The 27,332-nt window shown below is 51.3% G+C and overlaps 1 protein-coding gene across 2 annotated transcripts; it reads left to right on the top strand.

Moving 5' to 3' along the window:
- The first annotated feature begins 1,244 nt into the window (after positions 1 to 1,244).
- SNX19 (sorting nexin 19) lies at positions 1,245 to 27,332 on the top strand. Of its 2 annotated transcripts, XM_051638334.1 has the most exons (12): positions 1,245 to 1,649; positions 1,680 to 3,387; positions 3,810 to 3,948; positions 4,601 to 4,701; positions 4,861 to 4,980; positions 5,258 to 5,388; positions 6,166 to 6,262; positions 6,539 to 6,725; positions 9,012 to 9,141; positions 21,193 to 21,377; positions 22,704 to 22,791; positions 23,475 to 27,332. In XM_051638334.1, exons 2-12 carry the CDS (start codon positions 1,852 to 1,854, stop codon positions 23,608 to 23,610), a joined length of 2,850 nt encoding a protein of 949 aa, XP_051494294.1. In that variant the 5' UTR covers positions 1,245 to 1,649; positions 1,680 to 1,851; the 3' UTR covers positions 23,611 to 27,332. The 2 variants fall into 2 exon arrangements, with proteins under 2 accessions (XP_051494294.1, XP_051494293.1); XM_051638333.1 differs by having other exon boundaries at positions 1,245 to 3,387.

Raw genomic sequence — 27,332 nt, 5'->3', positions numbered from 1 at the left:
AAGAAAGATGTTCACCTCGAAGTTCAGCTGAGTCTTGCATCTGGAGAAGAACAACCCCATGGACCAGTAGAGGTTGGGGGCTGACCTGCTGGAGAGCAGGGTATGAGAAAGGGACCTGGGGGTCCTGGTGGGCAGGAGGGTGACCATGAGCCAGCAGTGTGCCCTTGGGGCCAAGAAGGCCAATGGCATCCTGGGGTACATTAGAAAGGGGGTGGTTAGTAGGTCAAGGGAGGTTCTCCTGCCCCTCTGTTCTGCCTTGGTGAGGCCACATCTGGAATATTGTGTCCAGTTCTGGGCCCCTCAGTTCAAGAAGGACAGGGAACTGCTTGAAAGAGTCCAGCCCAGAGCCACCAAGATGATGAAGGGAGTGGAACATCTCCCTGATGAGGAAAGGCTGAGGCAGCTGGGTCTCTTGAGCTTGGAGGAGACTGAGGGGCCACCTCATCCATGTTCACAGACACGTTCAGGGCAGTGTCAGGAGGACAGAGCCAGGCTTTGTTCAGTGATGTCCAGTGACAGGACAAGGGGCAGTGGGTGCAAACTGGAGCAGAGGAGGTTCCATGTGAATATCAGGAAGAACTTCTTTGCTGTGAGAGTGACAGAGCCCTGGGACAGGCTGCCCAGAGAGGCTGTGGAGTCTCCTTCTCTGGAGACATTCAAACCCCCCTGGACACGTTCCTGTGTGATGTGCTCTGGGTGACCCTGCTCTGGCAGGGGGGTTGGGCTGGGGGATCTTTCCAGGTCCCTTCCAACCCCTGTGATTCTGTGATGATTCTGTGTAGCTCTCCACTGGGCTCCCTCCACTAGTGTTGCCTGTTTCCACCTGGGAAGCCCAGACCCAGACACACGTGGCCTCACACGAGGCAGACCAGGGAGAACCGCCTCCCTCCACCTCCTGACCACGCTCCCCAGGCCCCGGCACTGACCCCGCACACCGCCCGGCGACCTCAGTGTGCCCACCGCAACTCCAGCTCCTTCTCTGCCCAGCCGATTCCCATCTGCTGACCCCTCCCGGCTCCAGGGGGGTTATTCCTGCCGGTTCCTTCTCCCTCTGCGGCCGCCCAGGCCGCGCCCGCCCGGGGGGCCGTTGCCTGGCAACGCCCGGACCTCCCGCCCGCCAGGGGGCGCTGTCCCGCCCTGCCCGCCCGGGGGGCCGTTGCCTGGCAACGCCCGGACCTCCCGCCCGCCAGGGGGCGCTGTCCCACTGCGGGGCGGCGCGCCGGACGCGGGGGTGAGGCCGGAAATGGCGGCGGGGCCCGGGGAGGCCGGAGCGGCCGCGGGCGGTGAGAGCGGGGCGGGTGGTGGCTCCGTAGACGGTTTGGGGGTGAGCTTAGGGACCCGCAGAGGGTGTGAGCGTTGGTTTCTAGTGAGGAGCGCCGTCGGGTGGAACGCCCGGTGCGTGGGGAAGGGCTTGGGTCGGTTGGGCTGTGATGAGGCCTAGTGCCCGGTGAGTTGAGCCCCCGGTGAAGGGCCCTGGTGGGTTGGACCCTGATGAGCCCCAGGGCCTGGTGAGGAGCCCTGCCGGTTGGGCCGCGGTGCCCAGGGAAAAAGCTCGGTGTGTTGTGCACTGCTGCCCGGTGACGGAGCCCGCTGTTGGGCCCTCGTGCCCGGTGAAGAAGCTTCGTGTTTTGGGCCCTGGTGAGCCCCAGGTGCCTGCTGAGGGCCCTGGTGAGCCCCAGGTGCCTGCTGAGGGCCCTGGTCAGTTGCGCCCTGGTGAGCCCCAGTGCCTGGTGAAAAGCCTGCTCGGTTGAGCCCTGACAAACCTCTTGTCCAGCCATGCTGGCTGCCGGGCTGTGGCAGCCATCGAGGCAGCAGCCGGTGTAGCCCCAGGGCAGCTCCCCCAGCCCCACCATGCCAGCCCCGGGGCCGTCAGGGACCCACCGGGCGCTGTGGGCACTGGCGGCTGCTCTGGGCTGGCTGCTGGCCCTGCAGCTGCTGCTGGACCTGCGGGTGTTGGGGCTGCTCTGTGGGGCCCTGGTGGCACTGGGGGGCTGGCTGGGCCCCCGCGCCCTCAGCCCCCCCGGCCGGCGGCTGCGGCTGGAGCGGTTTGTGAGCTCCCTCCGGCCCCTGCCGCCCTGCCCTGAGGCTGAGGGCCGGCTGGAGAGGGAGATCACCAGCACCATCCACAAGGTGGTGCGGGACTTTGTGGCCTCCTGGTACCGCACTGTCAGCAGCGAGCCCGCTTTTGAGGCTGAGGTGGAGAAAGCCATGACTGGCTTGGCCACCGAGCTGAGGCGGCGGATGGGGCAAGTGGACCGCCAGGCTGTGGCCCAGCGCCTCCTCCTGCTCTGTGGCCATCACTTGCAGAGCTACCTGCAGGCCTGTGAGACCCTGAGGGGTGACGCAGGGGGCAGCCGGAGCCTGTGGCAGGAGTACAGCCGGCTGGCAGGGCCGCACCCTGCTCTCCGCAGCCCGGCAGCCGAGGTGGGCTACGCCCGGGCTGCTGTGGAGACGCTGCTGCGGGCGCTGGTGCCACAGCCCCACCTGGAGACGCGGACGGGACGCTTCATGGTGGTGGAGCTGGTTGCCTGCAACGTGCTGCTGCCGGCCATCAAGAAGATGGCTGATCCTGATTGGATCAACCTGCTGCTCATCGGGGCTTTCTCCAAAAAGACACGGGGAAAGGAGCCACCCCCTGCGCCCCCGGTGCCTGATGTCTTGCCCTCTGCAGTGCAGACAGATGCCACCCCTGCTAGGCTGCCTCCATCCCCAAGGGCCATGGATGTGCCAGGGCGAGAGGCAAGGGCTGCTGGGGAGGAGGGAGAGGAGCTGGCAGGCAGACTGTGCCACCCAGAGGAGCCCTTCCTCCGCCCACGGGCCCTGGGCTCTCTCTTCCCCTGTGAGGGCTTGGAGCTGGAGTCCCCTGCACCTGATGCAGGCCAGGACACAGACCTGCTGGCACCGTCACCTGTGGGGGAGTTCCTCAGTGAACTGGTCCAGGACACCTCCACTGTGCTGGAGGGACCAGCCACTTTGGAGGATGGTGTGGGGGACCTGGAGGAGGGCATTGCCACCAGCTCGGATGCTGTCCTGCTTCCCACCTCTGCTGCTGCCCTGAGCTCCTGCCCTGACATCCAGATTGAACCTGCAGTTGAGAAGGAAGATGAAAGCCCAGCTGTTCTCAGAAAGTCCTCTTCACAGAGGCCCTCCAGCTTGGGGAAAGATCTGGGGGCAGCAGAGGGCCCACCACAAAGTCCTCCAGACCCAGGCCAGACTTTGCCCCTGCTCACATCCTCCCCAACAGCTTCTATCAACAGCTTCAGCTTTGAGCCCCTCAGCAGCCCTGACGGGCCAGTTGTCATCCAGAACCTGCGGATAACTGGGACCATCACTGCCCGAGAGCACAGTGGGACTGGCTTCCACCCCTACACCCTCTACACTGTTAAGGTAAAGGCTCCCCTGGTGGTCACCCCTTTTCCAGGATCCCTGCCCTGCCAGGGAAGCACAGGCTGGGGGTTGCAGATGAGGATTTCTGCTGTGTGTGGCTCAACGACCAATTCTGCGTGGCAGCAGGGGAATATTGGGCACAGCGTTTTCCCTGTAGCCCTTTGGGTGTGGAGTAAGCATTCCCATTCTTGGCCAAGGGTTGTGTGGGGCTGGTTGAATCTTTTGCATCCCCTTTTCACCATTCCCTTCCTTGTGAGGGATTCACATGCTGTGCAGCCCTTGTTCCTCGGGAAGGGTCAGTCAGAGGAATTGCTGGTTGGGACCTCTGTGGGGTCTGGGGACTATGAGGCTAACAGGGACCACAGCCCATCAGGATTGTTTTGGGGTCAGTAAAGATGATTGACTGTTGCCTTCCTTTTCAGTATGAAACAGCCCTAGAGGGGGAGAGCACAGGCAGCCTTCAGCAAATGGCCTATCACACCGTGAACCGCCGGTACCGGGAGTTCCTCAACCTCCAGACCAGGCTGGAGGAGAAGCCGGAGCTCCGCAAGTTCCTGAAAAGTCAGTGCCTGCATTAACTTCCTGAGAAAATCCTCTTCCTCACCCCAGCCCATGCTCCTCTTCGCTCAGGTTATCCTGCCCTGTCTGGCTGTTTCTGATGGCTGTGTCCTTGTTCTCTGCAGAGCTGGTTAGGGGGAGAACTTGATTTCTTTTGGCAGTAAATCACAGTGTTTCCAAACATCCTTGTTGCTCTTCAGATCACAGCACTTGCTTTTGTAGTTCTGCACCTGAGTGAACAGAAACACTGGTATCTGCAGGGGTCTTGTTTGCATGTAAGAAAGCAGAGTAATCTATATTGAAGGGAAACTTTTTTAATGCTTCTGCTTTATGAAACTTATCACGTTCCTACATAATCCTTTGGTTTTGACAGATCTGAGGTTTTGATTGGAAAAACCATTGTTTAATTTTTGGGCTGTTTGAGTGATCTAGAGTCTTTGTGCTAAATTTGAAGTTCTTGCTTTTCTAACAATAAAGGCACAGAGGGTACAAGTTCCATAGGGGTTTAAGGTCTGATTCATCCCCCCTGGTGTGAGGGGTGTATTGTCCTGGGCTGATGTGTAGTGGTAGATAAACATAAAAGTGAGAGCATTAAGATTTTAATACAACTGTTGCAGTTTTCTCAAGCTTGCTAATGGGTTTGTGTCCTTTGTAGATATCAAAGGCCCAAAGAAACTGTTCCCTGAACTCCCATTTGGAAACATGGATAGTGATAAAGTGGAAGCCAGAAAAAGTCTGCTAGAATCTTTCTTAAAGGTGAGATACTTGCTCGTGTGCCCCTGTGGGCTAGAAAGCAGTTCTCAGGCCAGCCCTGTGCTGACAGTGGAGCACGGCAGATCTCTTCCAGCTGCACTTTAGATGATTGGGGTGGGAAAGTGACTCAAGGCAGCCCTAAAGCTACACCTTTCCCTGCAGCAATTGTGTGCAGTCCCTGAGATTGCTAACAGTGAGGAGGTGCAGGAGTTCCTCGCCCTCAACACCGACGCCAGGATCGCCTTTGTCAAGAAGCCCTTTGTTGTCTCCAGGATAGACAAGGTAGGCAAGTGGGAAACTGGTTATCTGAACCACTTTTGACTGCACTTAAATTTCTTGGGCTTCCATGTCTACATACATGGCTACTGCAGTAGCAGCCAAAAAACTCTAGTGCTTTCTGTGTAGCTGGCTTCAGCTTGCCCAGAAAGCCATAAAGCTGGGAAGAGTCAGAGCCCATGTCAAAGAGCCTGGGGTTTTTAGTAGAAAACAGAGCACAAGTCTGAAAACTCTTGTATTCAAGAATATATTCAATAATCAATGGCACTGCTGGCTTTTGCAGATTGTTGTCAATGCCATTGTGGACACCTTGAAGACAGCGTTTCCCAGGTCAGAGCCCCAGAGCCCCACAGAGGAACTCAGCGAGTCTGAAGTGGATGGAAAATCTCAGACAGATGGAAAGAAGGCGAACAAGTGAGGGCTTTTTAACCTGAAACATGTGCATGACCTATCTATGTGGTGAGTCACTGCAACATGAGAAGGACATGGAGCTCCTGGAGACGGTCAAGAGGAGGCCATGAAGATGATTCAAGGGCTGGAGCAGCTCTGCTCTGGAGACAGGCTGGGAGAGTTGGGGTGTTCAGCCTGGAGAAGAGAAGGCTCCAGGGAGACCTTAGAGCACCTTCCAGTGCCTGAAGGGGCTCCAGAAAAGCTGGGGAGGGGCTTGGGACAAGGGCAGGGAGGGAGAGGACAAAGGGGAATGGAGGAAAACTGGAAGAGGGAGATTGAGGTGAGACATGAGGAGGGAATTCTGGAGTGTGAGGGTGGTGAGAGCCTGGCCCAGGTTGCCCAGGGAAGCTGTGGCTGCCCCATCCCTGGCAGTGTTGAAGGGCAGGTTGGATGGGGCTCTGAGCAACCTGGGCTGGTGGGAGGTCCCTTCCAACCCAAACCATTCTATGATTCTATGATGATTCTATGCAGGAACTAGGCATTTGTCTGTTGTAGTTGCAGAGGCTTTGTTGGAAGGCCTTGGCTTGAGGAAAAACACTTTAATGCTTTTGTTGTGTTGTTTTATTGCCAGTTGTCCTGGGGGCATTTGCTTTTTTGTACCACTAAGTCCAATGTGATGACTTCGCTTGGACTGGACACAGAACAAAAAGAGTTAGTCCCAGGTTCTTGTCTGAGGCTGAGAAACTCAGTGCTGACAGGTTGTGGAGAAAACCCTGACTGTGCCCTGTCTCTTCTCTTCAGGTCCAGGCTGAGGTTCTCCTCCAGCAAAATCACTCCAGTGCTGAGTGTGAGTGAAGCACACGACAGAATTGTGTACTCTGTCCGGGAGGGCAGCTCTGTAAGTTCAAATCTCTTGCAATCCTTTCATGATCCTAATCATTGCCGTGTTTGGGTGCTGGCTTGGAATAATCCATATGGATGAGGGCTGTGGCTGCTGCAGCCTTGTTTCCACATGCCAGGCCTTTGCTGAGAGGCAATAAGCAGCCCTGGTTGTGCTGTAGGACAGAGTAAGGTGCAAACCAGGTGGTGGGAGGCTGGCTGGGCCACGGAGACCTGGTGTATTGCTTCAACTCTGCAGCTCGTTGCTGGGGTACTAATATATGTGCTTTTGTAGGTCTCTGGCACCCTCTCACTGGCTGCTATGGAGTCCTTCATCCAGAAGCAGGAGAAGCTGCTGGAGACAATCCCCAGCAAAGCTCCTGAAGGCGAGGGAGGCAGAGAAGTTAAGGAAGGCTCCATGCAGGAGGATATAGATGGTCTGAGTACATCGGAGCAGAGCATGCATCCAGACACAGACTCTGGTGAGCTCAGTCCCTCCATTAGTGCTCCAGCCTCTCTCCCTTGGTGCTGCAACAGCTCCAGCAGCATCTGCAGGCACAGCTTGCAAGGTCTTCAGTGTGAAGACCTACTCTCCTGCCTGTTGTACCTTGGTAAAAGGGAAGGCAAACTGAGTTTTTCCAGTCCTGGTAGGTGATTTCTCTGGTCTTTATTGCTGGTGGAATAATAGAACTAGAGGATGGTTTTGGATTGGAAGGGACCTTCAAGATCATCTAGATCCAACCCCACTGCGTGGACAGGGACACCTCCCACTAGACCTGGTTGCTCAGAGCCCCATCCAACCTGGTCTTGACTCAGTTGTCACTGTGGATCTTCGCTTTAGTGTACTTGGTATAGTGACCGTAGAAATAAGTTTCTTAAAGACACACTAATTAAACTGCCAATATTACAAAATCAAACTCTTAGAAACTGAAAAATGGCCAAATTATGGTTTCTTGGTAGTCTCAAGTTAGCCTTGATATGTCCATGCACTATAAAAAGACCTTTTGAGATTTGGTTAAGTTTGGATAGACTTGGTGGAAATTGCAAATCTGCAATCCCAGTTCAAGGGATGATGTTCCCTTTCTGATTACGAAGCTCTGAAGCACAGGGGTGCTATGGCCTCTCAGACTGGTTACAAGATTGTCCTGCAAACAAAAATATGTTCTCTAATCTTGCTTTTCTTGGAATAGCTGAACTGTATCAGCTGGAACTTTGCAAAAATTTCACTCCAGTGGTTCAAGTTTGGCAAGCTCTGACTGAAAGCATGTGCTTGTGACAGGATGGGTCTGGTATTCTGAAACCCAGCCTGTGCTACCAGCCTTGCCTGTAGTCTTTGAGAACACACCCATGGTTGTTTTGGGGCTGCTGGGGAGCACGTCTGGAATGAGAGGCCAGTGCTTTGCACAAAACATAAGAGATACAGGCAGGCCAAATTAGCTGAACTCTTGAGGAAATTTAACATAAATGATGTCAAATGCTTGCAGGCCTGTGATGTTTCAGAGCTGAGATAGGGGCAGGCTGGTCTGGCAGGGTGAGAGGAATGAGTGTCTGGGGAGCAGCTGGTTAGAAAGGCAACCAGTGTCCCTGTTTGCTCACTGAGTGACTTCTGGGAAGACGTTGGCCAGCAGATCTCTGAGGAAGAGGACTTGGATGCAACAGGAACAAACAGAGCGTGCTGACCACACTCTTCACATGAGGTTATGGTGAAGCTGAGCAGCCTGCTCCAGGGCTGAGGAGCAGAGGGAAGTCAAGTCTCCAAGGGCAAAGCAAGCGAGGAGTGACTTGTGCATGCCCGAGAGCAAGAGCTGCCAGATGCACTCGTGCCCTGCCTTTGCCAAGTGAGATGGCCTGGAGTTAATTAGCCCAGCTTGTGTGTAGCAGGGAGAGGAGGAGGAGGGAAGGAGATGCACTGGTATCTAGAATCCCTCTCCTTCATCTCTGGCAGTAAATCCTGTGTGAACAGCTTCTATGGCTCTGTAGGCAGCGTGGTTGAAAGACCAGGCATTGGGAAAGGTCAGGATAGGTTTGTGGTACATTAATGAGCTTGTTCTGCCCAACACCTATGATGCTTTGGGGTCAAGCAACCTAAAAGTACTTCTCTAGCAAGCAGAATGTGTTTGTTGTAGGTTTTTTTCATCCTCCTGAGCATCAGAGAGAGGTTCTGCTGTCCCGGGTCTGTCTCTCCAGGGATATGTAGGCATGTGTGTGGGTTTTTGGTTTTATTGATGCATCTGGTTTATCCAGACGTGGTTCATCCATCTTCCTGCTGAGACTTGGACCTGCCACACGATGGCAGCCTGCAGACACCGAGCAGCGTCTTGAGCCTGGAAAGCTGCACGTCGGAAGAGGGGATAGTGTTGAAGACTAGGAAAATAGTTGTCAGCAATGTGCCTTTCTCCTGGCTACAGTCACTGCCTTCTTTCTCACCTGTTTTGGGCAGGCTGTCATCCCTGTGTGTGGACTAGGGTTTGATAATCCCTTGGCTTAACTGAGAAAGATCTTAACTCTGGGCACTCAGAGCAGCCACATTCTGGTAGGGAGGTTGGGGCTGCTTGGATGAAAGTGCAAATAAGAGAGTGATGAGGCCAGGCTCCTCTGACTGGCTGTGCTGCAACAGGTCATCTGCCTGTGGTATAAGGTGTTAGGGTGGGGAGAATAGTGTCAAGCAGCTGTTGGGAAAAAGAGTGAGCTTCAGATGATGCTATCCACCAGGTCTGTTTAGGTGCTGAGTTGGCTTCTTCATCTCACCCTTCTTTTCCTGCTGACAGACTCTGAGACAGCTTTGGCTGATCTGGCCCTGGATGTGCTTCGTCTTCTGATGATGGATCACTGGAGCTGGCTGTGCACAGAGAGCATCCAGAAGGTTTTCCACCTGCTCTTTGGGACCCTCATTCAAAGGTAAGGTCTCAGCAAACAGCTTCACAGCTCTGAGGTGGCATTGCCTTTATAATTGAAGTCTAAAACAGGGCTCTTGCCTGAATGCAGATAACTGCTTTCTGTCACATCAAACAACAAGGTTCTGCAAAGATGTTTACCTACATGTGGCATCTCTGCTGGCCTCCTGGTCTCATGCTGCCCAGGGTCATCTTCTTTCTGCAAAAGGATAATAAACATATAGGGAACAGTGACTGTCAAGCAACAGCTCAGAGTGTGGCTTCCCAGGGCCTTTGCTCTCACTGATGCCCCCTTCTCTGATCTGTGGTGGGCCAGTGGAGCCTGTGCTTTGGGCAGTGACCCACAGGCTTTCTTTCCAGCTGGTATATACTTGCCAAGCTTTTCTGGGGCCAGTGCCTATGTGTGGTAAGGCAGTAGGCCAGGACAAACAAACAGAGCATTTCTGTTTTCTTGTGTAGGTTGATGGCTGTCACTAGCTGAGGGTATGGTCCTTTAGAGTGAAAGGGAGCCTTCCTGGAAGGACTTTGGCTAGGGGGAATCTCAGAGCAATGCTGTTCCTACTCCTGTGCCATTTCTTCTTGCAGGCATTCAAAGCCAGTGTCAGAATGGGCAGGGCAGCACATTGTAACCAGGCTGGTAATTTAAGATGCCCTCAGCAGAGGCTGCCAAAGTGCTTTGAGGTCAGGGGCTGCTGGCCATCACTCCCAAGTCTGTTTCCTTGGGTAGGATGAGGTGGGTGTTGCTCCCATTTCTCCAAAATGGGCTCTGGTCTCTCGGGGAATGAGCTGGAACCCAGTCCTTGTGTGTAAGCACGGAGGTATGAGATCTTGAACAGGCACGTCATCACCTCCTAATAAGCTGTGTCCTGGTCACCCGGGGAGCCTGCAGCACCAGCACGTGGCATTGGTATTTTCCACTAGAGAATCTGTCACACACACACCACGTGCCTGGTGCTGGGAGGTGGAGCTCTGCAAGTTGTGCTAGTGAAGCAGCATGAGGGTGAATGTGTTTGTAACTGTTCTGCTTGGACAGCTCTGGGTGAGCCCACATTTGCTGTTGGTGAACCTGTGGCTGGAGCTGGTGTTGGGAAGTCCTGTGACTCCTTGGTGTTCTGATCAGGGCGGAAGCAAGTACAACTTTTCCAGCTGTATCCCTGGCTCTGTAAATGCCTGTGCTGAAATCCCCATTTTTGACTCTTTTTCTGGGACAGTCAGTTATCTGCAGGTCTGGTAAAGGGGACAGGAGAAGAAAGTGCATAATATGAACCCACTGTTGCCAGGAGGATGATGATGCTTACGGATTGCTGCGGGCGGCACTTTCCTCCCCTATTTCTGCTGCTCTAGCTACCATCCCAACCCTGAAAGCCATGCTTGGGACAGCACTTAGGTCTCCTGAAGGGGAGGAGTGTTAGGGTGGAGGTTCTCCTGTCTTGAATCAAAGGTGGCAGATTTTTAGTGACCCTGGACCCCGTGTGAAGGGCTGGGGCTGAGCAGGACTCTGAGAGCAGTTGTGTCTGCCTGGTTTGAAAGCTGTGACCTGGTGTGAGAGCAGAGTGCAGACAATGCCTGGGACAGGTATTCCAGACAAGGCATGTAAATGCCCTGCAGTACAGGAGAGCTGGGAACAGGGGGCTCTGTGCTGGCTTGCCGTTGCACCCTGCCCCTGAGCCACACAGAAGGGTGGCTGAGACTTGTACTCATGGCTGGCCCAACTGGCCACTGCTGTTCCAGCAGATCAAGAAGTCTGTAGGTCAGACCTGCTGCCAGTTGCCTGTCCAGGGACACTGCATGGATTTGGTGGCATTTCTCTTCCATTTCCGTATTTGCAACTTGATTGCTGCTCAGCCAGACCTGGTACAGCCCGGGCACGGGAATTCTGGGTGGCACTGCATCTGAGTACCCTGTACAAGTGGAGAACATACCAGAAGCTGTTCTGGGAGCATGTGCTGTTCAAGGTATCATTCTTTCCACCTCTGAGACCAGGCCAACAAATACAGAGCAGCAGCTGGGCACACATCCTGTCTCTAACCATTGCTGGTCACAAAGTATGAGTAGGACTCATCCCTCCATGAGATGAGGTTCCTGTCAGTGGCTGGGTTAGATGGAGGATGGTGGGAAGGAGATGTCCTAGCAGTGTTTTGGGTGTTAGGAAAGGGGTTGCTGCTGAATACTCCTCTTCTAGCTTGCATGTGGCGAGGAGCATGCTGCTCCTGCAGCCTTCTCGCAGCTGCCTTGGTGGGCATTGCTGCCTCTCTGCACTGAGTGTGCCTCATCCCAGAGCAAAAGAATCAAGAGAAAAACCCCAAGAACAAGTTCCAGCTTCTCTGGAGAGCCTAATACCCCTCTTCTTTGGAGGGGGGGGGATTTATCCCTTGTGATGCCCACAGCATCACAGGTGACACTGAGAGCTGTGACTGTGCTGTTGATGATTATGAGACCTTCCCTAACCAGCTCTGTTTGCTGTTCTCCGCACTGAGCATCCCACCACACTCCTCTTTCCCCTCTTCTCCATAGCTGAAATAGCTGGAGCCAGGCACTATTCATCTCCCCTGACTGTCAGTTTAATGGCAGCCAGGGAGAGGAAGGCTGTATGCCCGAAAAAGGTATTGTTAAGTAAAAAGGAGGCCCTGTGTGCAAGCTGCATCTGTGCAGTGCTCATCCCATTATGTAACAGGGAGACATCCTTTTTTGGAGCCAAAAGAGGAGGCAGAGGGGCCAGGAGACTTGCTGGGAGCAGGGACGACCCTGGGGCTAAGGAGAGCTTCCAGCAGACTCCCCACATGCTGGGTCTGTGCCTGTAAACAAACCCACAGCCCTGCTCCGGCTCCGCGCCCCTCCTCTGTCCGGCTCCTGCTTCCCTCCCACGGGCTGGAAATGCTCATCTCCCTTTAATGGGGAGGCTGTAACAGGGACCTGTTTGCAGAGAGGAATGGAAGATGGGGCTGTTCTGGGCTCTGGGGGTGTTTGGTGGAAGAACTAAACAGCAGTTGGAGCATCTGTGTGCTTTTTAGAGCCTTGTGAGTCAAAGTAGAGTTAAAAATACACAGCAAGCATGTGAACCATGCCATGGCTGTGACCCTGTGCCCTGTACTTGGTCTGGCCCCAGTGTCACGATGGTCACTAGGTCAGGGGTCTGCCAGTGCCACAGTGGGCTGGGGGCAGCTTTGGAGCCAAGGCGAGAGCTGCTGTGCCTTTCAGCTGCTGCTGGGGTTCTCCCAGGGCCAGTTCTGCTTCCCCACCAAACCCCAGCAGACTGCTGGGATCCCAGGGATGGACCTGGGAGGACTTTAGATGCAGACCCAGATCTGTATGCTTTTCCTACAACCTTGCCATGCACCACACCAGAAAGCCATGGCAGTGCAAACCACGGAGCAGAGGGCAGAGCACCCTGGCTGTCTGCACCGTGTAACCTGAGCAGGGCTGGGGCACAGAGCCCTGCCTCGGAAGCGTCCGTGTGTATATAAAGGAGTGTGTGGACCTACCCAGGCAGCTTTGATGGTGTCATGTTCCACTGAGCACGAGTTAAAATAAATGCAAAGCATCCTTGTCTTGCCCTGGAGCTCAGGACAGCTTGGTTTGCTGTGCGCTTTGGGTCACCCTGGTGCTCCTCCAGGCTTTGTCCCCTGTCATGTTATTTCTTGGCAAAACAGGTGGATTTGGGGAGGTGATGTTCCAGCCTGTGTGATATGAAGGTGGAGAGCCAGAGATGCTCTGGGACTGATTACAGGTGACCATCAGACTTCTAAGAGAGTGATTTAAGTTCTTCTAGATCTGGTTCCCTTTGCAAGTCTGGCTGGCTTAAGCTTGTTTTCTATGTTAGGGTTTCCTCTCTTGACCTGGTTCTTCTAGGGTTTCAGCCACTGATTAACTAGCATGGAAAAGGAAAGTCTGTCTGAGCTCAGATCCACCCCTGAGTGGAGTCATGGGCAGTGGTCTTGCCTAGAGCTTGTCTCTTGAGTGTTGCAGTGAGGGGCACTGAGCCCTGGGGTGGGAGTAGAGAAGAGAAAGGGCATTTGGGCAGTACCCAGGACAGGTTTGGAATAGGTACTCTAAAATGGAGCCTAGGAAGGCTGTAGCAGCAAGGAGTTGTCTTTGATTTGAGGTGCTAGATCTTGCCAAGTGTTGTTACTTTCACATGAAAGAAGCCAGTGCCTCTCATCCCTGCTTCATTGTGTGTGTTGAGGGGTAAAGGTTCAGCAGTGTGGCTGGTTTCATCAGCCTTCCTACTAGGGTATCACTCAGCTTCCAGGCCAATCAGTGAGAACTTCAGACCAAAATCTGTGGCTTGTGATTGACAAATCTGAGCTGTCAATTCAGTGTGGTAGCAAAGGATCCTTGCAGCCAAGCTTGGGGTCCTTCAGCAGTCTGGACATCTGTGCTGGTCCAAAGAGTGCTGCAAAAACTTCTTCCTTCAGCAGGGATATGGCACAGTGCCTGATCCTGGCACAAGATGGGTTTGGGTGGGCTGCTGTTGGGGGTTACCCCCGTGCACAACCCCAGGCTGCTCTCACCTTCTTGCTGTCATCTTGAGGTCTGGGCTCTGTGCCTGGAGCCTGTTGGTGTCAGCCCAGGTGTTGTGGACACTTGTGCAACTGCTGCTGTAAGTCAAGGAGCTCACAGCTTCAGGGACTTGCTTACTACACGTTTTTTTCTGGTTTTACTCTTCTTTCTTCCTTGATCTCTGTGCCAACAGAACTGGCAAAAACAGAGACCCTTGGCACCCTCCTTGGTCCTCTTGACTTGAAAGTGCCACTGGCATGTAGTGTTGCCTGACCCTCTTAAATGTCCCTGAGTAAACCTGCCTGCTCAGGCAGCCAAGCACCTGCAGCCCTGGGCGTGCTGGAAACATGCTGCCCGTGGCAAGCAATTCTGCCCAGCCCAGGCCATCTGGAGAGCCTCACAGGGGCCATGTCCAGCAGTGAGAGGGTGATCCAGACCTCATCTGTGTGGCAAGTTGCACCGAGGGGTTGGTGCAAAGCTGGGCTGTATGTGTGTCACCCTGTATAGGGGGTACCCTGGGGTAGGACATGGCTGGGCATGGGCAGGTGTTTGCTGTGGGGGCTCCCTGTGCCCTCCCTGCTTTATCCCTGAAAAAGACATTAAAGCCACAGGTTGACTCCTTCTCTTCAGGCTCCAGGATCAGGCAGAAAGGTTTATGCTAAAGCTGTTCCTAGCGTGGCTGCTCCCACTTTCCTTTGGCTTTGTAACTGGCAGGTAGCTTCCCACTATGGGCTTGGGCAGCACCTCTGAGTTTTGCTGGCAGAAATGAGCTGCCAAAACTGGAATGTCAGTACAGCTGGAGCAGCTAAACCCATTCACTGTTCTGGCTTGTTATTTGGGGGAGTTGATTTGGGTTACTAAGAACCTTTATAACTGCACATCAAGGGGGCTGTGCTGGCAGCCCCAGGTATGTGGCAGCAAAGGTCCTGTCTCCTGTGGTGGTACCAGTGTGCACCCCAGCCTAAAAGCTAGCCACAGCGTTTGTAGATAGGAGAACCAACCTTATGACATCTTCCTCCTTGTCTCTGGATTTGGCTGTTTGTATTGTAGCTGCAAGGAGCAGCAGAAATCATGGGCCTGTGGTATGTCAGTAAATGTGATCCTCAGGATTGTGTGTGTCTTCGTGTGTATGTAAAGTAAATAAAAATCAGCTTGGAAACAAGCCTCGATTCAGTTGTCTCCAAACACCTGGAAATTTTGGATCCAGCCTTGAATATCTGTCCCAAACAAATTTTTTTTTTCCTCTTCTAGAAGCAGCATTCTTCCAAAAACAGCCACTGGAGTGAAGCAAGCACTCTGTGCTTTTGATAACAATTGCAACAGTATTTTAACTGCATCTCTCTTTTTCTTGTCATTCCGTTTCAGTAAATAGATATGTGCCAGCCTTTTTTCCAGACATTAAAAAAATCAACAACTTCCTATTTCAAATAGAACGGACAAAGAAGAAAAGGATTGAGAGGAAATAATGTCTCCTTGTTGGTTTGAGTTTTCCCTGGCTTGTGGAGGGTTAATGGTTTTTTATGTATTTTGATTCTGAAGTGGGCTAATGAAGCAATCTGCTCTGAGCAGGACCTGGCTGAGACAGCCTGTCCTCTCCCTGGGGTATGGCTGAGAGCTTAATTGGCTCAATAAATACTTGATGGAGATGTTATCAAAAGCCAAGACGCTTTGTTAAAAATCAAGGGGCTTTTGGGACAATTTTTTTTTTTTTTTAATCATGTTTCTTTCTTCCCCTTTTCTGAGCCCCGTGACACTGCAGGGAGATTGAACTGGAGAAAAGCAAAAACCAGCAGTTTGGTTAATTCACTGGGAGGAGAAGCCATGGGAGTTGGAGCCCCGTGCCTTTACATGATTTCTTTTTGCAGCAGGTGTATGTTGGAGGAGATGGCACACAGAGCTGCCCAGAGCCCCAAATCCCAACACTGAGATGGGGTTTCATGCCTACAGGTAGTAGGGAATGATCTGTTTTTCCTCCTCTCTGCCCCACAGTCCTGCATACCCACTTCTTGCAGGGCTTCTGCCAGCTCCACATCTCTAGCTGTGTCAAGCAGGTAGAAAAATCTCACCCTATACTGTGAAGGCACTGATAAATCTAATCAAGGCACCTTGGTTGCAAATGCCACCAGTGTGAGCTCCTTGCAGCTTGATTTGTTTCTTCTTTTGGTGCAACTGCCCTCAGTGGAGTTGTGCCTGGAAGGTGTGGGGCTGGCAGACACTGTTCAAGGGAAAGGCACTTGGCCTCAGAGCTGCTGCCTTGCTGGTCAAACACTTCATTACCATGTGCTCAGGCAGGGGTACAGGACGTATTGTTCATCACAGATACAACTGTAAATGTTTTATAGGGCAGCAGGAGAGGAATATTTCCAGTAAGGCAAGAAGGATAGTTTACTTTTTGAGTGTCTGTCTTTGGCCAGAAGTTTAAAAGGTCGCAGGATACTTGGTAATTTTTGATTCATGGAGGGCTTTTTTTTTCTTTCCTGTTTCCTTCCTCTGTGAAGGGTTTACTGATGGTCTGGAGAAGTGTGGGTTTGCTCTGAAGGTGTTTGAGCTGAGTGTGTCAGCAACCAGCAGCATGTGTTTCTGCTGGTGGCTGCAGAAGGTGGACCTGGACTCAAGTAGCAGGTGCTAAAAGCCCAACCTGGGGGCAGAAACCCTCCGTTTGTGTTTTTTCATTGTTCACACTGCACTCTGCAGCTGTTTCTTTGGTTTTCCAAGCTTTGCTCAGAAAAGTTTTACCTTCAAAGCATTGAACTGTTGCTCCTTCCGAGCCCTTGAGTTAAGGATATTCTTGTGGTTTGAGGCCCAATTCTGGGAGGCATTTGGGAAATAAGTGCTGCAAAGGGTGGGATGGTCTGGTGATGTAAGTACCAGCCTTTCTTGATTTCATAAGTCAGATGCTTGAAGGCCTTGTGCATTTCCAGATGTTGCTTTTTTCTTCAGTCCTTTTCACTACCTTGGTCTCGTGGGTCTTATTTGGGCTTCTGGTTATTCATGCTGTGTTAACTGACCACAGGGAAATGGAGGCTTCTGCTGGGGTTGAAAGCAGTAGATGTTGTGCTGGACCTGCTACTGTTATGTACAGCTCAAGTATTTATAAAGCTGTTTGTATTTATAAGCTAGAGCAGACTAGTAGAGGAATTCTTGTCTTTGTCTTCTTCCTAGTGTGAGCTCCAGTTTGTGTTGGTCTAAATCCTTAACATCCCCAGGTTTTGGGGGAATCACAAACCTCTTGTTTCAGATTTTAACTAAAATCAGCATGTTTAACTCACCTCTTCCTCAGTTGAGGTGAACTTAGCAGTTCTTATCCTAACCTTGATGGACAAGAAAAGCAGAGGTTCTAGCAGCTGTCTGGAAGTTAGGATAGTACTGTGTCTTTTTGTCCATTTCTGGTCCATCTTTATTTCCTAGACTAAGCAAATCCAACCAGTCCAGCCTTTACTTCATGAGCTGAGCTCTCTGCAGGTGAACCCCCTGAGTAGTCCACTTAAGTGAGAGCATCCAGCTCCCAGGAGCCAGGTAAAACCAGTCAAGACACGGAGTTTTGCTGGTTTCTGACCCCTCATCTGTCTTTACCATAGGCTGCTCCATCTTAGCAGCCCTTGTTCCTTCTAGGTGCCAGAGAAGGGCTGAGGTATATACTCTCCAGGCCTTGTTTCTCATTCCCAGGTCATTTCTGCCTTTCCTATCTTCATGTGCCCCTTCAGCTGACCTTGGCGTTCCAGCTTGAGCCAGGGCATTAAATCAGCTCTTTTTTAGCAGCCATTTCATTCCTCCATCAGCAGCTATTTCAAAGAGAGGACCCTTACAGCATGGGCAAGTTATGCACCTCCAGACTAACGTCCAGAACTTCGTAGCCTTTGCAGTCTGTCTCTTTTCATTGGGTGTTATCAAAGCATTTGAACGTCTGAGCCCAGGAGGTAATTTTCTATCTATTTATGGTTTCAGCTGATGTGTAAGGAGAAGGATCAGTGATGGGTTTGTTTTTCTTTCTTTCTTATTAAGGCTATTTCTTCATGAAATAGCAGAATGGAAATAGTAACTCATCAGCCATCCAAAAAAAGGAAGGATAGTTCTATTTGTGTTTCTTGTCGGATTTATTTCTACCTGGGAGAAGACATCTGTGTGCTTTTGGTGTGGCACATGGATCTCAAATGCTCAGTCCTTTAATAGGACAAAAAAAATCATCTGGGATCTGCTGGTGAAGGTCAGCTTTGGACCAGCACATACTTGGCGTTCCTGTGTGAGAAGTGGGAGCTGTTGGTCCTGATCCTGGTGCAGCAAGTCTGCTTGATCAAAAGGTCAATTTGCCATGAATGATGATCTTAAAAGGTTCCTTCCAAGCTTAACCCTTCTATGATCTATCAAAAGCTGGAGTTTACTCAGGTAGGGTTTTTCAGTGAAGTTTGGTGTGACTTCCATGACTTGCAACTACACTTGAGAGCTGAGGAGTTGCTTTGCTCCTCACCAGAACTGTTGCTTGTGCATGTCCCTGTGTGTTGTGCAAATGCAGCAGCATCCCCCAAAGAGAGTGTTGGTGGGGACTTCGACAGGTGCAGGTTGAGAGTAGGGAGGAAAATGCAGGTTACTCTGTTTTGGTGTTTTCTTTCAGAGTATCTGAGAGCATCAGCTGCTCTCTCAAGGTGGATGCTGAGCCAGAGGAACCAGTCTTGACAATTCCTCTCTTCCCAGTGCTTTTGGGAAAAGTCCCCACGCTGATAGACTAGCAAAAGGAAACCCAGAGCACAGTGACTTTAGTTTTCCTTCCATTTGCACCCAGCTGTGGTTCCACTTTCTTCTTTCTTATTCCCTTTCCTTTTTATTTCCTTTTTTTTGTATGCTCTAAGTTTGGGTGTCTCTTCACCCTTTCCTAGCAGTGAGTATGCTTCTGTCTGAGCACCACATGATGTGGCAAGTTGGTTTCCTCTGGAGAGCTCGCATGGAGGTGCAGATGGGACAACACCAATGGAGCTGGCCTCAGATCCTTCCCTTTGCTTCCCAAAGAGGAAGGCAATGAGCTGCCAGAATAAGTGGAAAAAAAATAGAATCCATCAACTGTGGTTTGCTGTTGTGGGAACTAAGACCTGTCATCACTTACAGAATCACAGTGCATGCACTTGTGATCAGGTTGATAGGTGGTACTTCTAGGTCATTGCCAGGTTCTGGAGGCTTTGTGGGAATAAAGGAGCCAGGAATGGCAGGTTGGTTGTGTGGGGCCTCTCAGCATTTGTCAGTTCTCAGCCCGCTCTTGAGCTGTCTGGAAACGTGTCCTGTCTTCTTTAAGTTCAGCTGCCCACTATTTGTTTGAATTTTTTGCTATTTTAGGAACATTCCTAAGAAAAAGAAATCTTGTTCTTTGCTTTCTGCAGCCTTTTAAAGGATGGTGACTTGCTGAGATCAATTTCAAGTCAACATTCAATCCTATTTCCCTAGATGCAGGGTTGTACTGTTTACAACTCTGTCCCCAAGTCTCAGAACTTCTGTTGCTTGTTAAATGTTTTCTCAATCAGGAAAGCAGGTTGTATAGGAAAACATGTTAATGAAAAACCGTGTTAATCAAAGCTCTTGCCCCCAGAGGAGCCACAGTTTTAACACTTTAATTTGGTCAGGGATGGCTGGAGGGTTTAACGTGATCCAGGGTGTTAAACTCTACTGATGGCTGGAGATAAGAACCCTTTTGAGCAATTGTATTTCAAACAAAGCCTTTTCCCAGGCATGACTGTGCTGTGACATTTTGTCCTTCGTGAGAGGTAGAAGCTACTTTGGACCTCTGGCATTATATTGTATCAACATCAGTGCTCAGGGTCCTTGGTGAGGCTTAGTGTAAGGGCTAGGTCTCCCCATTTCCAGTTGGTGGGATCACCAGGAGCATTGCCCATGGTCCTGTAAGACCTTGCCGTGAGCCATTACAGGCCTTGCTGCTGCAACAAAGCCTATTTTCAGGTTTTTAATGCTCTTTCCTTTTGCAGCTGGTCTTTCCTGGGTGTGCATCCTTAAAGACCTGCAGCTAGGCACCTTGTTTTGTCCTGAAGAAGGGACCACCATGTTGGAGCCCAGGCTCCTGATGATGGCTACCTGCCGTTCCTTACCCCCTGGCTACCTTGGGGTGTTCCTGTTCCCAACTCTCCACTCGCCTTGTCCTGGTTGTGTGTGGAAAGACAGCCCTTGGCCCGAGTGCCTCGCCTGGGAAGAATGCAGACAGTCTGGCAGAGCGCAGGTTAAATAAAGTTTGCCTTGGCAGGGCCCAAGCTCTTGGATGTACTGTGAGCTGCCGGGGCGTAGTGGTGACGGAATTGCAAGCACGAATGCCAGCTGCCAAGAGGAACGGGGTCTCCTGGCCCTGCCTGTGGACTCCTCTCCTCGGGGACTCTTGAAGGACTGGCAAAATCACAAGGCTTCTCCCAACCCCATCCCTGTGTTGACGCTCCACTCCTTCCTCCAGAGCCTCCTGCTGATGAAGATGGTGGCAGCAGGTGGTCACCATCAGTGCTGCACTGCCAAGACCTGGTCTTGCTAAGTTGATGGGGACCCTCCTGTTGACCTTGGTGGCATTAGGGCTTTGTCCACTGGCCTCTCCTTATTCTAGGGGGAAAGATTTTCAGGCAGTGGCTGGTTTTGACTGACAGCTGTGGCTTTTGCTGTCACACAGGGAAGTGATTTTTGTCTGGGCAAGAAGGTCTGCACGATTGATTTAGAAACTTTCCCTGGCCAGCACTTGGGTGGTGTGGACACATCTCTCCCGTGCAGGCTGCAAATTCCTCCGAGCCCTCTGTGGATCAGCATTCCTGCAGCTTATTGCTGTTTAAAGGACATAGTCTTGGCCCAGCAGGAGGGCTGACCAGCAGTTTTGTTGGCAGGTACCAAACTTTCCTTTTAATAGCTGTGCAGCACGGGGGTTGGATGGGAGCAGTGATGATTTCATTGCTTGCCGCCAGTGGACGGAGCAGGGCAAGACAGCAGGGAAGCAGGGGGGTGAGAGGAGGGCAAAGCAGCAGGTTGTTTGTGCCTTGCCATCCTGGGACCATGTTTTTTGGTCTCTGGACAAGACACCCTTGACTGTTTTGGTAGAAGAGGGACGGTGAGAGGAGGACTGGTCACCAGACACGCTCATGTCCTTCCAGTCAGACACTGTGGTTATTTTGGAGTTTAAACACCAGTTTTGGAGGTTTTCAACTCTGTCTCAGCTTGTTCATGGACATAAGTTAGGAGGTTAAGGCCAGTCCTGTCCCTTAGCTCTGCTCCCTTTAGGGACCAGTTACTCATCTGGTTTCCTGTGGAGAGCGAAAGGGATGGAGCTTTTCATGGCTTTTGATTTTCCCCCTGTGACTTTACAGGTGTGTTTCTGCCTATAGGGTAGGGAACATACATCTATTTCTGGTGTATGGGGAAACTCAGCTAAATAATCCTTGTGAAAATGTTTAAAGTATAGACTTGGAAACTGTGCTTTAACTTACCCAGCAAGCTGACATCCCCCTCCAAGGCCTCTGATGGGCAGAAAACTCCCAAGCTGGTACCAAGCCTGACTTTTCCTCATCTTTCTCTCTCCTTGTGCCCACAGGTGGCTGGAAGTCCAGGTGGTTAATCTGACCTGCACCCAGCGTTGGGTCCAGTACCTCCAGTTGCTGCAGGAATCCATTTGGCCTGGAGGAGTTTTACCAGCAGTGCCTAAACCAGCCAGGACAGAGGAACAGAAGAAAGCAGCAGCAGAGCAGGCCCTGCAGAGCCTGATGGGGATCTTGCCTAGTAAGTGTGCCCCAGAGATGTGTCAGCTGCCCATGAGAGAGGAGCACTGTGGGAGGCTGGACATAGAGCTCCTAGAGTGAGATCAGAGGAGGCCACGGAGATGATCCAAGGGCTGGAGCAGCTCTGCTCTGGAGACAGGCTGGGAGAGTTGGGGTGTTCAGCCTGGAGAAGAGAAGGCTCCAGGGAGACCTTAGAGCACCTTCCAGTGCCTGAAGGGGCTCCAAGAAAGCTGGGGAGGGACTTGGGACAAGGGCAGGGAGGGAGAGGACAAGGGAGAATGGATTAAAACTGGAGGAGGGGAGATTCAGATTAGATATTAGGAAGAAATTCTTGGCTGTGAGGGTGGTGAGACCCTGGCCCAGGTTGCCCAGGGAAGCTGTGGCTGCCCCATCCCTGGCAGTGTTGAAGGGCAGGTTGGATGGGGCTTGGAGCAACCTGGGCTGGTGGGAGGTGTCCCTGCCCATGTGGGGGCTTGGATCTAGATGATCTTTGAGGTCCCTTCCAAGCCAAACCAGTCTGTGTTTCTATAATAGGATCATGATAGGCTGGGGAGCCCTGCAGTACATTGGCATCTCTGGAAATGTGGTTAAACACTGAGATGGAGCCTGCTTGTGCCAAGGCACTGGGAAACACTCATGACCTTTGAGGTTTCAGTGTTTTCCTGCAAGCAAAAAACACGGTTTCCCAGTTCTAGATAGTTTGAATAAGTGTTTGGGAAGCAGCACAGCTCAGAGAAAGTGTGGGGTGTGCTGGTGACTTCCAGGTGCAGCCTGGCCCCATACTCTGTGCTTAGTGCTGCTGGTGAAGCTCCTGCTGAGCCACCTCCAACAAGGTAGGGCTCAGGAAGGCCAGTGCCACACTGTGCTCCCACCTGCTGCCAGAGAGTCCCAGTGCTGATGAGAGTCTTAAGGCAAAGCCTTTGGCTTCTCACTCTCCAAAGTGGCTTTTCCACTGTCCTCAAATGATGAGCCCAGCTGCACTGGATTTCCCTCTCAAAGTCTGACACAGGGACCTTTGACATTAAAGCAGCTGCTGCCTAATCCCTGTGAGTGCAGTTTGAACTTTTAACTCCCATCTGCAGAGTAAGGGGCCCTTCCTATCCTTTGGGGATGAAGAAGTCCTACCAGTATTTGCCCTTCCAGGCTGGAATGCTCTCCTGGCATTCAGTCCTGTCCCTAGCTGCTTTCTTATGTCATCATTTTGGGCATGAGCTGATTCAGGCTCACAGCACCATCACAAACTCTGATTTAGGACCCACCAGCAGAAGACTTGATCCTATTTTATTACCATGGAAATGTGCATTTGCTAAAGCTTTGCCTCTGACAGATGTGATCCAAGAAATCCTTGGCACGAGTAAATGCCAGATGAGCTGGAATCTGGTACTGGAGTCGCTGGGCCAGCCTGTGATCAACAGGTATGTGGCTTATGGTCTGGATTATAGTCTCTTTACCCTGATAAACTTGTGTGAGGGGGCCTGCAAGCTATGCTCAGGGTTTCACCATGAGCTTCATGCTGCCAGCTTCTGGGGACAGAACATTTCTGGCTGATTTTCCTGGACTTAGACTATCAAAGGGCATCTGGCTTGCTTATTATGGAGGTGCATGTCTAGGACCTCAGTCTGGCTGGAGTTTATTGAGCCAGTCTTGTTAATTATGTTGGGTCTGCTTAGTTTGTGGATGTCAGGGGACTGTCAGAGGAAAGAAGACCCAATACTGGTTTAGGTTGTTGTTTTTAGAAGAGCTTAGGGAGCTGTATCCATGTGTAGATAGTGGTTTTCTGTTTACCCATCACATTGCATTTGGAAACAAACGTTTTTGTGATTAACTGCAGAGAAATCCATGTGCCACCTCCTTCCAGGGGTTGCATTTTTTTCTGTGCTGCTTAGCAGCTTCAAACACCCACTGGTTTGGAGGGTGGAAAACAACCTGAACCTTCCCTTGAAGCATTTCTTCTAGGGTATGAGATCTTTTGTTTTTTCCCTGCTGGCAGGCAGATTGCTCCTTCCTTGCATGATCTTTGGCTTCTGCATGTCTGGAGCTGATCTCCCAGCTCCACTGTGTCCTGACCAGCTTAACCTTTATCTTCTCTCCATTTCAGGCACCTGGTTTTCTGCCTCCTGGACATTCTGCTGGAGTTCCTGGTTCTGAAAGGCTCCAGCCATGAGTTCCAGACCACAGCTGTTGTGCCGTCTGCCTCTGGTAGCCTGGACAGAGCAGGCATTTCAGCACATTAACCAGGGCTGGTGTAGCCAGCAGTGGAGGAGAGAAACAGCCACAGGCATGGGATGATTTGATTTTCAGTGTTTACTGAACATGTCTGGGAGCTTCTTGTAAAGAATTTGTCCAGCCAGTGCTAAATGAGGCTGCTTCCAGGCTTCTCTGGTTGGGCTGGGTGATGGATTAAACCCAATGTCAGGAGCTGAAGACTTCTGCCATGTAGCATCTGTTCTTCTGCTGACCTGATGGAGAGCCTGGACTGAAGATGCCCCACTGCTGCTGAGCTGGACAGTCTGAGGAGGATATGTAGGCTGCCCACAAGCCCTGTTGTCTTGCCCCATGTTTCTGAACATCTCTAACATCTAAAGGCAGCCAGCACAAGATCTGCTTTTGTGGCCTCGGGCTTCACCTGGTACTGGCATGCAGAGACTTGATGTGATCTTGTTGATAGATGTTTCTCCAGGAGAAGTGAAGAGAGAACCAAATGCTGTCCCTGCTGTCTAAGCAGCATGCCCTGTGCCTGTCATTCGCCATCCATCTTACCAGAAGGAAGATGGGGAGAGAGTGGAGCATGGAGATGGGGTGATGGCCCTGAAGTCAGCACCAGGAACCCATCTCCACTGTCCAAATAACTGGGATGTCGAAAGCAGTGTAGAAATTAGAGCTGCTGTCCTGCCTTAGGGACAAAGATAAGCTGCCTCTCCCTGCCATTGCTCTGATATGGTCTTGTTCTGGCATTTTTTGCTGCCTGAACAGTAGGATGCAAGTAGATTAGACTGTGGTCCTGGAAAAGAGAACTGTTCCCAGGCTGAAGAGGGAGGGTAGCTTAGCTGGAGTTGAAGAATATCTTGTATTCTGCCTGCCAAGTCATGTTGTAGTCCCAGAGGCTGTCACCTGGAAGGCACAGGAGAAAAGGAACTGACCCATAGGGGACAGAGAGAAAGTAAATGAGCTCCCGCACAAGTGCGTGTCACAGCAAGCTCTGGAAGAGGAGTGAGCCCAGGAGGAATACAAGATGCATGTCATGGACAATCAGACCACAGCAATGGGCTTGAGATCACCACCTCAGCTCTGGTGTTGGTTCCATGTCCCTGTGCTTTGGTTCACTAGGCCTGCTCCTGCAACAGCTGTGTGCAGGGGGCTCTAGGAAGCTTCTTACATGGCATGTTCACCTCACAGCTGCTCTTCTGGATCACCCAAGACTTGAGGAATTTTGCAAGCTGACATTGCCCAGCTGTCAGGTTTGTGACAGGGCAGGTGGACATGGAGAATATTCCCCAACAGACTGGCTTGTTGTCCTGTTTTGGTGTTATTTCCTGGGAGAAATATGAACTGAACAGCACTGGGTTTCACTAATCAAGGGGACACTGCCCCTTGTGTTGTCTACAGATTAAAGTGCTGGAAAGGAGTGACCTTGGAAGGTAGAAGTGTGCAGGATCACAGCTAGTGTCTGTGTTACAGTACCAAATGATGCATTTCAGGTAGCCTGCTGGTTCTTGGAGCTGGATACTCTGTGGCATGGTTGGAGAGAAGGGGATGTAACTCCAGCATGCACAGTGCTGCAAGCAGAAACTCTGCTCTTTCCAGAGGCAGCTGCTTCATACTGGACACCCAGCAGTATGTGCTGCTGTTTGGGTGTGTGTATTGTGTGAAAATACAGGGAAGGATTAGCAGGTATGTTTTTAGGGAGCACTTAAGGACATCCCAAGTCTAGGCAGAATCCAATGTAATGAATCAAAGTTGTTTTGCATCACTTATCAGAGCAGTTTCTCAGCACTTTTGAGATGGTAGACTTGCCACCTGCTTGGAATAGGAGGGAGCATGTGTGTCAAGTAGCTTAAGAGTAGATGAGGTAAATGGTTGGAGTATGCTCCAAATGGGATTATCTCAAATAATTCCCAGCAGCAGGCTGGGAAGCAGCACTCCCATATGTACTTAAGCACAATATCCACTTGGAGCAGCCTCTTCACCCTGTCCTGCACTGCCAGGCTCCTGTTCCTCTTCTTACGACTTCCATTTACTACATAATCTGTCTTGAGGACTGGGGAGAAGGCAGTAGGAGAAGCAGCCATCAGCCTGGGATGAGGCTGCATATCCCTGTTTGTGCTTGGTGACTTCCTAGATGCTCTTGGTGTACTTTCTTGGTGTTGTTTCCTCAGTAATTTATGGGTTTCGAGCTCCAAGTTTGTAGTCTGCATTGATTAGGGGTATCATGAAGAGACTGTTTGCTGAAAAGAATCATTCAGAGATGGACTGCAGACTGCACTGCCAGCTCCACACGAGGGCAAAGGCCTAGCACACTGCTTTCAGTCACTGAGTGTGACATTGGAAGGACAAGCTTTCATTTCCCCTCTGCCAGGAAGCCCTGGCATCCCTGCCTTTAACCCTGACCTGTGCAATTATGTGAATGACTCCATATTAATTTGTCCCGATGGAAATAATTTGCCATTTCTGCTGGCAGGCTCTGAGGAGCTCTGAGGACCATAGGTTGAGAGCCAATGTTGAGCTGGGATGGTGCCACAATGATTTACAGTTGTAGCAGGCAACTGCTTGGAGTGTGCCTCCTTTCACAGGGGCCTCAGAGCCGTGGTTCTGCAGCCTTGCTCACATGCTGGAGTAGCAACATCTCCTTTGTGATGACATGGGAGGAGCTGGGGCAGAGGGAGATGAGCTCAGTGCAGTTGCACGTGCTCTGAAGTCAGTGAAGCGTTGGGAAGAGACCCCAGGAGTTTGCGTTGCAAGATCTTGGTTTTATTCTCCAGAACCCCCTTTCTTAGAGGAAGGAAAACAGAAACCAGGGTTGCTGGAGAACCCTTTCTCATGCTCTTACTGGCTTGGCTTCAAGCTCCCATTCTCTCCTTCCTGGATCTTAGTCCATTCTCACAGCTGAGGTGGAGCTGCCCAGGACCAGCATAGGAACAAGTACATCGTTTTTGTACCTTGTTGTTAAGGAACACAAAATCAATGAAAATTGAAGCTTTTTTCTAAGCCCAGTTCTTTGCCTCACTGCAATTTTCAAATTAAATTGAGCATGCCAGTGGCAAAGGCAAACTTTTGCATTCAGGTGGGCTGCAAGTTTGTTTCCATTGGGCTAAGACTAGAAATACTGCTTTGGTAAAACAAATGAGGCCAATAAAAAGCCTTTAACTGACTGTGTATGACATGTTCCCAGCAAGCTCCCTTTTTCTGCAGGAGTTGGTGCAGGAGGCTCGAGCCACCTCTTGCTAAAGGGATTGGTTTCTGTTATAGTAGATCTAGATCCATGGTTCAGGTGGGTGCTCAACGCTCTAGGTTCTACTGGACAGAGCCAATCTGCTTCCAGCCCACTGCTTTGCTGCACTGAGGAAAGCACTTCATTTCCCCTGCCTCAGTTTCCCCCAGCACTGGCTAGTTAGACTGCAAGCTCCCTGAAAGCAGGAGCTGCTTGTGTGTCTGCACAACAAAGTGCAATGGTGCAGAGCTTCAGGGCACCACTGTAAGCTAAATAGTAGATGTTTTGTTGAGCCAGAGCTTGTTTCTTTGTGTTGTCCAGAAAAAGGGCCACCGTGCACTGACTCCCTGTTTTATTTTCTGTATTTAAACCTTGGTATCAGTTGTTTGTGGGTGCAGCCACACTCTGTGTAGCAGAGTGCTGTCCTGAGAATCTCTTGTGGTGTTAAATGGGGAACCAAGCAGTGCTCCCAAGCACTGGTGACTTGTGTTCTGACTCTCTGTACAATAATACTGTGTTTCAACCTCC

The sequence above is a fragment of the Apus apus genome, chromosome 22, assembly GCF_020740795.1.
Source record: "Apus apus isolate bApuApu2 chromosome 22, bApuApu2.pri.cur, whole genome shotgun sequence".
In the NCBI taxonomy this organism is placed as follows: Eukaryota; Metazoa; Chordata; class Aves; order Apodiformes; family Apodidae; genus Apus; species Apus apus.
The sequence above is the reverse complement of the archived record's forward strand: the minus strand, read 5'-3'. Positions and strand labels throughout refer to the sequence as shown.